The sequence below is a fragment of the Corvus moneduloides genome, chromosome 6 (assembly GCF_009650955.1).
Source record: "Corvus moneduloides isolate bCorMon1 chromosome 6, bCorMon1.pri, whole genome shotgun sequence".
Lineage (NCBI taxonomy): Eukaryota > Metazoa > Chordata > Aves > Passeriformes > Corvidae > Corvus > Corvus moneduloides.
The window spans coordinates 39,152,413-39,164,987 of NC_045481.1; the positions used below are offsets into that span (position 1 = coordinate 39,152,413).

The window sequence follows — 12,575 nt, forward strand, 5'->3', positions numbered from 1 at the left end:
TTAAAACCAAGAGTCAAACACGGTTAGAAGGGGAAAAGGGATTTTACCTTGGTATTTATTTTAAGGATCCTAAGGCGCATGCATCCAGGTCAAATGCACTGAAATGCACACCCCCAAATGATCTGGTATAACATTATAGGTTTTACTAATTAGCATATCTATCAAAAATTCCCCAATGAGAGGCTTGAGTGAGCCCCCCTCCCCAAGGAGCCTTCCCCTGGATGGTTCTATCTTGGTTTACAGAATGTGTTCTGGAGAGGACCTTGGGGTCTGGGGCACACTAATCCCTACCTACGAAGCTTCTAAAATGTTTAGTCTCTCAGCTTGACAAACTTGTCCAAGAATGTAGGCAAAAAAGCACTAAGAATACAGAAGTTGTAAAAAAGGTATAACAGCGGTATAAAGAAAAGGCAAAAAATCTTCATAGCATCAATGAGAACCTTGGGTTTAAAATACCAAAACCTGCCTCGTGGCTTAGCAGTTCAGTTTCACCCTCAGTCACAAGTATTCAAGTCATACACTTGTCTCCGCAAGCTGAGCTGCATTTCCAAATAGCTGAGTCTCTTGCATCCACCCAACCAACATACAGGCTATTGCAGAAATCACCTGGTTGCCACCTTCCTCTAGTTTGCAGTCATGACCTAGTCATAGTCAATTTGTGCCTCTTTGCTCTCTAATAAAAAGCATATATATATTTATGTATCTAGTTCCAAACTGCTAGTCCCATTACCCAGTACTGAAGAAGCCAGGTGGCAATACGCTCACCTGGGTGACAGCTGAAATACTTCCATTTATACATGTGTTGGAATAGTCAGCATGGATTCACCACAGTGGAATCATGCTTAACCAACCTGATTGCCTTCTACAATGGGAATACTGGTTGGATAGGTGAGGGAAGAGCAGTGGATGTTGTCTAACTTGACTTAAGCATGCCTTGTAGCACTGTCTCCCGTGATATCCTCATAGGCAAACTTGGGACATGCAGGCTGGATGAGAAGATGGAGAGGTGTTTTGAGGGGGCTGAATGACAGGTCTTAGAGGGTCATGATCAGTGGCATGGGGTCCAGTTGGAAGCCTGTAACTAGTGGTATCCCCTAAGGGTTAATACTAGGCCTGGTACTGTTTAACTTGTTCATCAATGATGTGGATGAAGGGGCAGATGCCTCCTCAGCAAGCTCACTGATGACTCAAAGCTGGGACAGCTGATATTCCTGAGTGCTGGGCTGCCGGTCAGGAGGACCTTGACAGGAACAAGAGATGGGCAGAGAAGAACTGACTGAAACTCAACAAGGGCATGTGAAGATCCTGAACCTGGGAAAGAAAAACCCCATGCACCAGCACACACCTGGAGGCTGATCTGCTGGAAAGAAGCTCTGTGGAGAAGCACATGGGGGTCCTGGTGGACAACAAGCTGTCCCTGAGCCAGCAATGCCCTTGTGGCCAAGAAGGCCAATGGTATCCTGGGGTGCACTAGGAAGAGCTTTGAAAGCTCTTTGGACAGATCAAGGGAGGTGACCCTGCCCCTCTACCCAGCCCTGGTGAGGCCACATCGGGAGCACTGTGTCCCAGACTGAGCTTCTCAGGACAAAAGAGACATGGAGCTCCTGGGACGAGGGCTACACTGATGACTAGGGGATTGAAGAGAGGGTGTCAAGAGGATGGAGCCAGGCTCTTCTTGACAATGCTGGGCAAAAAGCCAAGAAGCAATGCACAGAAACTGGAACACAAAGTTCCACCAAAACATGAGGAAGGACTTCTTTATTGAGCAGGTGACTGAGCACTGGAACAGGTTGCTCAGAGAGATTTCACAGTCTCTTTCCCTGGAGATATTAAAAAGCCATCTGGTAACTAACCTCAGTTAGGTGCTCTAAGGGATGCTGCTTGACCAGAGGTTGGACTAGAAGACTTCCAATGGTCCCTTTCAACCTTAACCATTCTGTGATAATACATTTAAATAGTTCTCTCTTCTTGGATATTTATGGAAGGCTTTATAACCCCCTCCTTATCTTTCCTTTTTAGTCCTTATAAAGATCCCACGCTGCACGTTTTCTTAGATAAAATGTTCCCTTGACCCCTCTATCAAGTGCTCCAAGTTACCATGCCAGTTAAAAGGCAAAATTTAAACTATTCTAGCTTATATATCTAGCTTCTTCTACACTGATATTAATATTTTGCCATCTCTGCTGTTAAGTGTCTTTATCTCATCCTAGAACTAAATTTTTCTTACAGCCTCATGTATTGATGGCTTAATCACCTACAATCAACCAAAACCTCAGGTCTTTCTCCTCCTCCATCATTTTATCTACTGAACTCAGTGTAATTAGTCATTAAGTGCACTTTGTACCGTTAAGTTCTCATTTCTATAGCTCCAGTCACTTTCACAGCAATCCAATTCCTGTGCAATCCTTTGATTTTTCTCTGCAATGACAAAGCTAATGTCACATCCTTGGCAAATTTACTCAGTGCACCCTTACAAGCCATTAGTGTGAATAGTATTAATCAACCAATTCCAGAACTGTTTTTTTAAAGAAGTCCAATGACCTCTTTTGTGACAGAGTCCAGATTCAAAAATGTTGTATTCTTTCCCTTACCCAGGACTTCACCTGCTCTTTTCCTGATCTTGTTCTAATCCTAATTCTTCACAAATTAACTAGATTATTGTAGTTCCAATAACAGAAACTGCTTTACTAAAACACAGACATGTTAGACCTAGAGCATTAAATTCTCAAGGACAGGTATACAACCTACAGTACTCCACTTAAATCACAATGCATTTGATCCACTTTCCATGGTTTTAACTTTACTTACCTTCCAAACATACCCTATAAATTTGTGTACTGAGATTACAGTTATGGACTGCCAACATAATCTGACCTTGCCATTTCCATTTTTAACTAGTGTTTCTTTTGAATGCTGGAAGGACTATTTGCATAGCGTCCCATCACGGGTTTATGGAGTTTCAAGTTATGCCTTTTTTTTTTTTTTTTTGTCAGCTTGTACTTCCAATCTACTCATTTAAATCCTCTACTTGAGGAACAGCTGCTATTTCAATCTGTTTATGTGATTCCTGTAGCACTTGGTTTCAAATGCCTCCATTGTATATGGGAATTAAGACCCAGGGAATTATAATAATCTCTGTTGTTTGCTACTGACCACAGTTTTCTTTGCCAAATTAAAACAGTGAGGGGATTTCAGCAGTACAGTGTTTTCTTGATCCCTGCTGTTTGCTAGGCTATCCTCCATATAGTACTCTATCAATTGCTGAATCCTGTATCTAGTATTCATCTTCCACGGTATTATTGTGTATGGAAACCACACAAATATTTTCCATTTTTCTCCCTCACTTCTCAAGTTAAAGTCAATACACATACCAATCTCAAACCAAGTTTATTAAGTCAAGAGCTACTGAGATGCCATCCACATGTCAGGATTTTTCCTTTCTCTAAGGATCTGTCAAGTAGATCTAGGACAGACACCACAGCTGCAAGCCACTTCTGCTCTGATAGAGCCTCACTCACATTCATGTTCTGCTGTTAGCGCCTCAATGCAAATTATACAGCTCATTGAGTATCTACACCTTTGTGCTGGGGTTTACAAGTCACTCTTGACTGTTGTTGGTCTATAAAATGGTGCAGTTGAGAACAGAACACATCAGGTGTCCTGTTCCAGAAAGAACCCACCAGTCCATGTGATGTTTACAATTATCACCAGAAGCATCAATCACTCCAATACACCACCAGGAAACCTGCTGAAGCATTTTTGTCAACCCCCCAATAAATCTCCCACCTATACAGCCACCTTGTTTCATGTTCACATAAAAAACATCTACTTTTGTTGGAACTGTGCATAATTTACATAGTGAGCTAAGAAGGTTTTACACAGATGTTGCAGAAGAGCTGATTGTGCTTCCATAACATACCATGGAAGCATTCATATTGAGTCTATAATTAGTGAGGTGCCAAGAAGAGACACGCCACTCAGCTTTGGGGTCCTGCAAGCACTGAAGTGGAAATGTAATGTGGAGTGTGTGAAGCCAGGACAGCCAGATCAAGCTTGACTCTGCAGCATTCAATCAAAGAATCCACCCTTAGGGAGACTTCATTTCCCTGGGTTCTCATCCAAGTTCATCTCATGAACCATAATCAGCAGACTAGATCTTCATCATTTTCCTATACTGAAAGTAACTTAGAATAACTCTCGAGTTCAAGAAGAGAGCCATTATTCTTGAATAATTCTTCTGCTTAGAAAATACAGCAACCGTTCTTAAAGAAAGCCACTTGTCCTGAAAGAGAGTGATTATAGCTTATTCCGTAACAGTATCTTGTAGAACTTGATGTATAAACAAGGCCTTGATGAAAGATTATGTTCAAAAGAACAAGAGGCTGTTTGAAAAGCACTGGCATTCTGTACTACCAGAACTGGTCCAATCTGAATTCCAACCACAGATTTCACCACAATGCTATGCTGAATTAGTCACTGTTACAATTGTATATATTTATTCTGATTTAAACTAGTGGCTCTAAACTGACAATATGACTCTCCTCAAGCACCACATGCCTGATGTCATGGCACAACAGATGGAGTCCACAGGCATGAGGTACCATCACCAGCAGAGCTGCAAGTTTCTAGCTGCGAGCTTTTAAGTTCCAAGGAACTTCAACATGTGAAACACAACCCAAAAGAATACCAAGGTAGTTCAGTACCAGGAAATAACCTAAGCAGAGAAACCCCTCAAGTGTTCCTGCAGCATAAAAGAAATATGGTTCCAAAACAACACTTGGACAACACAATGGAGAGAAGGGTCTCAACAAAGTATGACACAGACACTCCCCAAGGACATGGAAAGCAGTATGTTTCACTGTCATCATCTGTGTCAGACCACATCTAAATTAGCTTGTGTTGAATTGCAAGCTTACAAAGGGACAGTTACACCTTTCATAGCTCTATACAAATTAAAGAGAACTGCAATGTACATGTCACACCACTGGGCTTTAAGTGAGGACACCAAAATAATTCACTGCCTGGCTCATAATCATGACAAAAATCTTTGCAGTTCATAGAATCTCTTGCTCTAATATTTTAACAAGTATTTGATAATTCTAGGTCAGCAGCTTTCAACCTGGTTGGTGGACTTCAAGAGGTCCTTGAAAGCTGAGAAAAGCGAACATATTACTAACCCAAATTTCCTGTCACTGTAAACCTTTAGAAGTCTATAAATCCAGAGAGGCTGAAAGACACTGCACTAGTCATATAAGAAATAAAGGGTCCAGAAATCCCAGTAAGACACGGGAAATAACATGAGTTAATGAGATGTACTTCAGTCACTGAAGTTTACCATCAGCAAAACAAACACTGATTTTAAGAGACTCAGGTAAACACTGTGGCAGTCCAAAAGACGTATTAGGAATTGGGACTTTTGGATCCCTTGAGCACAAGAAAAGCCATGTTATCCCCACTACCCTGAGAACAGAATGGCCAAAGCAGTCATCTCTCTATGTAGTATCTCCATATAAAGCAAGCACTTACTCTGGTCGGCAAATCACCAGGTCCCCTTTGTTGGTGCCATATGCCAATCCCAGGCCTGGCTCAGGCAGCCAGCGAGCAGAGTTTATGCTGACGTGTCTTCTCTGGTCGGCAGGCATTGGGTACAGAACGTTGAAAACTCTCTGGAACAGTAACAGGAGATTACTTGACAGGACAATACAAGGCAGGAGAGCCAAGGCGGCTCAAACAAATGTGTAATTTCCCTGCAGCAGCACAGATGACCATAGAGACATGTCACTTTACAGGATGTTGCAAGAAACCACTAAATCAGCAGTGAGAGTAAGCAGCTGCTAGAAATGCACACACATGTGCCCCATAATGTTTAATAGGCTGACTGGCACACAGCTGTGGAGCATCCAGCAACCAGAACTGGGTATACTGACAACAATTCATTTAGCCCAAAAATATGACACATGGAAATCATAAAAACAAAGGCAAGGGAAATAGAAAAAGCAGTAATGAGTCAGTTTGGCTACCAAGAATAGACATGGACAAAGATGCTTCAGCATACTGGGCCACTAAAGTATCAGGACTTCGGACGGGTAGGACTGAAGACTGCATTTACAAGACCAAATCATTAAGAGAATTTCTGCAGAAATTTAGCTAGTATTTAGACCTGTCATCACTGCAAGTAATATAGACTTTGAATATGGATTTTTCAATAGGATAAATCCAAGGTGAAAGAGAGGTTTTAATCAGATTTTCTGGTGGGCAAGCATCCAACCATCACAAGACCTTTCCTTCAGACTTCAATGAAGAGGGGATGGTGGTAAACCAGTAAGCAGGGAAGGGAATGATGATATGCTGGAACAACAGGATAAATGTTCAGGGGAATGCAGATCAACCACAACTGCACTGCTGAGGTGACCTGAAGCAAATAATTAGAAGCCATTAGGATGGGACTCATCAGCTATCATAATAAACTGGCGCTGTTTTTCTCCATAGCTCTGTTGCCCACTGCCTATCTTGTCTGTTTGACAATTTAACTTGAGAAGCCCGAGGCAGGGATTACTTATCTACGTGCCCTCCAATAGCTAGTACCCTGACCATCCTATATGCAATCAAAGTAAGTCAGAGCAAAACAACATAGCTGCATTATTTCCCATCACCAGTAACAAATTTAACTGCTCCTCTGAGGAGGCCACACTAGACAAGAAAAACGGCTTTCTCTGTATGGCAGAAGCTGGCCACTCTTTGCCTTGTCTCTCAGCAGTTAGTGTATTCAGAGAAGCTCAGTGTTTGGACAGTAGGAACAGGTCTTTAGGGGTTTAGCTAGGTCTTACCCATCTCTGTCATGTCTGTCTCATTCCCCTGCCCTGCCTTGCTTGCTGGGACAGCGGGGAGGGAAGGGCAAGGGGAGAAACAGAAGGGTGGGGGAATCAGATGTACGATGGTAACACTTGTTACCATGGAGATTAGGATGCACTCTGAGATGGGAAGATTGGATGTAGAGGAGGAGGAGGGAGGGGAAAGGGAGGGGTCTGCCAGAACCAGGAGCATAAATTCATAAAATAAGCATTATGAATCTCTCAAGACTGCAAGGGTCTTCCATCATATCCTTCCTTGGCAAGTCAGAAACAAAACAGTTTCTCTTCTCCTGAGAATGGCTATGTCACATCTCAAGAAGCCACCACCTTCCTGGGCTAGCAGCAAGCTCTGCCCAGTTGGCAAGTCAGCTTGCACAGCTGTTGTCCCACACGCTCTGTAACTAGCCACGCCAAGGCGGGAGACTTGCTGGCTACAGGTGAGCTTTACTGCTTTGCAGTAAACAGTACCCCATGGAAAATGCTCCTCCCAGGACATGAGTCTGCTTTTGACAACCTGGAAGTGCTGGCTGAGGGCTGAATCTCAAAGACAAGACAGCTTTAAAATTCTGCATCAGAATAGTTGCTTCATCATTCCACTCCACTCCATTCAATTCTAAACAGCTTGTCATGCTGAAGAGCTCCCCTCCCCTGCTGCTTCCCACTCCCACGCTAATGGGACAACTCCATGCAGTGTTAAGGGTGATGACATCTGTGCGTGTGGTAATTAGTATATAAAAAGAGAAAGCAGCTGTACTGGCATAATCACCACTCGCAGCAGTAACCAGGACCCAGCTAATCAATCTGATGCAGTCATACAGACTGTCTGTTGCAATTGCATCCATTAGCAAGACCCCCTACTCTATACATAGTGGAAAAAAAAATTCAAGTTCCTTCAACATCAGCAGGTCCTCCTCTTCAAAGAAGGTCACAACTCTGCCAGGAAGCATTATTTGTCAAAGATCACCGCTAATTCCTTTTGGATTTTTTTTAGTCTTCTTGTTTCCATTGCTAAATCTTATAAAAAGTTACTGAGATATTTCAACCAAAGTAGCCAGCCTGACAACATACCACAGACTGACCATACCTCTTTGCCAATGGATTGTTTATGTTTTGTAATTCTGAACTTCTAGGAAAAATACTCAGGTTACTACAGAAATCCTACATAAACACAACTCTCCAGTTTCTAGGTCAAGTGACTGCTGTCAGCCCTCAAACTCTTAAAATTAACAATACAAACGCATAAAGTTGATAATTCAACAGTTTCTTTTCATTAGGGCTGGTTCACAGATTTAGTGCAGGCCATGTGTAACAGCCATGTTGACAGCCAAGGATTCAGGAATCACTTTAGAAACAGTGCTGTAAAAGTGCACTAATGATCACTTAAAGTGATCTTTAAGATGCTCACCATACCCTATCAGAGTTTCCAGAGAGCTTATTTTTAGTAGTGTGGCAGTTCTGGTTAGGAGATATCACATTGCACCACACTTTATCAGCCCATAATGACCATCAGCAGTCACAGAAAGCTTCCATGCTCTTCACCATAACCAATGTCAAACTTGCTCTTAGCATCACTATGCTGCCAGTTCAATAATACACAGACACACAACCAGACATGGCAATTCAGCATTTTACAAAGTTGGCAGCTGCCTTTATTTCCAGATGCTGTTCTGAAATAGTTCTGAATGGTATGTTTCTCTAAATACAAACACTGTGAAGTCTGAGGAGTGTGTGCTTCAGAACATACCTATAGAAGCTTAAGCCTGAACAGGTAACATATGTATAGCAAGCTGTTCTCTTCTTGCAAAAACGATGACATATAAATATTATTTCAGTACATATGACAGGTCCTACTCCTTCACTTTAGGGCCCCATAACCCAGGCTGAATTACACAAAACAGTTGCTCGACCTGTGCTTACATTTGTAGAAAACCCTGTCTTTGGTATCTCTCCACACTTTGCTGGAGATTCCAGCAGTCTTCTGTCATTTCAAGAAATCCATCTCTCCTTGAGTTCAGGGGATGTCAGGAAGGTAAAAAGTCCTCCTCTAGAAAAACCAAAACTGTCTAGGTACCTAAACTTCCACACAGAAGGCAACTCGTACCAAGGGAAAGCAATATTCACTAAAGAAACAAGTCGGTTGCTTCCATTCTACATTCCTGTAATCATGAAGTGTGGGGAAAGAGTTGGTTGAGCAATTTATGTCTGCACTTTTCTATTTCCAAAAACTGTACTAGAAGCAACTACCTATCTCTTTGGTGTGCCTTTTCCATCCTCACTCAACAGGAGTGGGCATGTACATCATGCACTGAACTCTGTAAAGCTCCTTTCAACACTTCACAGCCACAGGAAAAGATGGCTCAAAGAAAGCAGGGCTATAAGGCATGAAGAAAAGAAAAATACAGGCCCTCAAATTATTCAGCAAACAAGCCACATTTGGAGTGCAAAGGCCACCTCAAGCCCACTGCTGCTGCTTCCTCTCCAACTTGTCACTGCTGTCACATCAGTACTGGTACACCTGTCACAGCCACCAGCTTAGGTGTCTACTTATGGCAGAGTGCCAGGAGAGGCTGCATGACAATCAACAGCCTCAAGGAATCTTTCCCAATGATCTCTTCCTCAATGTCAAGCTGACAGGCCCAGGGCACAACACATAAACACAGAGCTAGACAGTTAATTTATACCTGCCCTGGAGGGGTAAGAAAACTTTTTGCTAAAAGTCTCTGCTACGTCCTCGTTATCGAGCTAGTCCTTTTGTCTTCCCCTCCCACTCTATCCCAGGGAAGCTGCTGCTTTTTAATAACATCAAATTCCACCTTCCCCCCCCCTCCCATTTCTGGGATGTGGCAACACTAAAAAGCTGGACAGAGCAATCGCCAGGATCCTGTCAGTCATCAAAGCAGCAGCAGGCTGCCCCAAGTCTGTGCTACTGCTGCCAGTTGGCGACGGTGCTGCACCACTCGCCTGATCCAAGCGGCACCGCGCCTGGCCAAAGTGGAGGCATCGCATCAGCTGCACAGCCGCCTCTTTGCTCAAGGCCTTCCCACCTCTAAGGAGAGCAATGGAAAGCAGGGGAGTGCTGAACACTACTTGTTTGGCAGAGCAAGATCTTTCTTCTCTCTGGCACTCAAGAAAGAACAAACATGTTTTGAAGCTAGAGAAAAGTTTTGGCACAAGCAGGTAGGAAAACTCAGCAGGAACTCTTGCTTTTTATCTCTTTTAATTCAATAGAGACACTTCTGCTCTCGACTAGATGCATCTGCTTTCAAGATGCCAACAAATTTCAAGCCATTACCTTTGCTTAGCCTAAGCAGCAAGCTGGCTATTAGATCAACCTTGATAAACACCACTTGGGGAGGGAGTGCAGCTGTTGTCTCCTTTACATGGGGAGATTATGCTATCCCTGAAGCAGATAAGGAGGGCTTATAAACCACCAGCCTAAAACATAATTATTAATTTTCAACTGAATTAACACTGTCACCAAAGGCTGACAGACAATGAGAACACACAAGGAAAGAAATATCTGATGTGTTAAACACTATAGAAACCTCTTTGCGGACTGGTAAAATACACAGTTTCGCAGCTACTCTGACCTGGGTTGCAGAGGAAGAGCTTCAGAAAGGATCATTTATCTCTGCTGGATGAGTATAACTGTGCAGCCAACAACTGTAGCATACACCTACACAGATGCAAAATTTGTATTGGTAAACAAAGTGCTCTTCATATGGGTAGGGGTTATACTATCACAGTGATTGTAGAGGCTGCACAGCTTTGTCAATACAACTGCAGCTATACCAGAGACTCTGGCCAGCATAGGTACTTCATACTTTAGCAATCTAAGCTGTGTGACATATGTCACAGGTGCAGTCCTAAAATCACAGCCAATCCACAACACTGTATTAAGTTCACTGAAATACATCTCCAAGCAAGGCCTACATACAGTCTGAAACTACTCAAAGAGCATTAAAACAAATGCATAAAACTATGAACTCCAATAGTATTTGCCAGAGCAGCAGATAAGGTGCAGTGACAGCATGAAGGCATAAGCAGAGCAAGTTTGACTTCATTTTTTTTGATTGCAAGAACCTTGTCAAGAGAGCATTTAAATCAATTAATTATCTTTTTCATTTTTTTGTCTCCTCCCAATACTGTGCTGCCACTGAAGTACCTTACCTGACATTTTTATAACGTCAACATGTTAACTAGTTCAGCTCTGACATGAAGGTATCAGGTAAGTTTCTATAAAGCATCTACCACTCCCCTAAATACACCACATGTCCTTTGCCAGTAAGCCACCCGCATCACTGACTTGTATTATGCAGTCAATTAGTTTGTGTTTTTCGAAGGCCCAGAAGTATAATAAAAAAAAGACATTCTGACCTGATCTCCTTAACAAATAACACTATATTTCTGCTTAGATTACATTCTTTACTTTGCCTTCTATTAAAGAATTTCACAAAAGATGATGAAATTCAGGCTTAAGACTTGCACTGCCACAAACCCCAGAGCCCTCTACAGCAAAATTCAAGTCTAGCTTGTCTAAAGCAGAGCAAAGCAAAGCAAAACAAACACTCCTTGGGATAACTGACTGATTGCTCAATACATTTGTTCATAAGACAATGTATATCAGCATTTTGAAACATAGCAAGTCTCCCCTTTGTTTGGAAAGAGTCTCTGTGCCTATATGCAGATACAAAGAAAAAGGCACACATTTTCCACAATGAGACAGGGGAAAAGACTTGCTTTTTTTGCTCCCAGTCTCTCCTTTATTAGGCAGGTTGGTGTGTGCTGCTCAACCCCTCCCCCACAGCTGATTCTTGCTAACAATATACACATCTTTCCAATAGATCTTCTCTGTTAAAATGGAAGAAGTGACAAATAATGCACTTATCTTTTTGGATTTGTCAGTCTTATTCTCAAATGGATTTTATCGTCCAATGCTCAGCACAAATAAAATTTCTTTCAACTCCATTTATCTTCCTCAGATGCAATAGGATTATATATAAAATTTTTCTTCAGTCTTTACCAATACAACAAACCTCTTTCTGACTTTTTCCTGCACCTGTTGTCCATGCAGAAAATCCTAGCTTTGCTTTCTGAGCCACAGTGAATTAAATGAGAACTCAATTTTCAGCAACAACTGAAACCTTAACTGTGGATAGTTGATCCAATTCCAAAAACAGGTCAGCACCAGAAATTCCTGTTGGATGGAATGAGAAACTTTCTGCAAATGTAAAAGATTGTTGGTTCTTTCTGATCCTACTTGATCACAATTTATTGCTGGTATTTCGAATTCAGAGAAGTCTCATTAAAGCACACCTAATCCCTTCTTTCTTTAGATGAGTTCTTTGCATTATCAGCTGGTACTTTATTTCACAAGCCTGCCATGCAACTACTACATTTAAATATAACTAGTGGGAACAAGGTCTTATGAAGAAATGGATCATCTTAGGTAACAAAGCTCTCACTCAGTAAAATAACACACTTGCAGTGAAGTGGCTCATTATTTTACTACCTGTCTTCCAAAGGCTGCAAAACCAAGGTAATAGCTCCAAAAACCCCCTTAGGGGACTGGTCCAAACCTGGATCTGAAACCTAGGGCTGAGTAAGCAAGAAACTGTTAAACAAAACAATTATCCTTTCATTTGCACATGCACATGGTTGGAAAAGATGAAAGGAGAGAAACGGGAATGCCAAAGGGATTGGAGTGACAGAAGATAGACACGT

At 42.1% G+C, this 12,575-nt stretch overlaps 1 protein-coding gene across 4 annotated transcripts in view; it reads right to left on the minus strand.

Moving 5' to 3' along the window:
- The window catches only part of AMBRA1 (autophagy and beclin 1 regulator 1), a 130,395-nt gene that overhangs the window by 23,373 nt on the left and 94,447 nt on the right, over window positions 1-12,575 (minus strand). For all 4 annotated transcript variants that reach the window (XM_032111733.1, XM_032111730.1, XM_032111732.1 and 1 more), the window contains one exon: window positions 5,527-5,666. In XM_032111733.1, coding sequence (XP_031967624.1) covers window positions 5,527-5,666 — 140 coding nt within the window. The remainder of the gene's footprint in view (window positions 1-5,526; window positions 5,667-12,575) is intronic.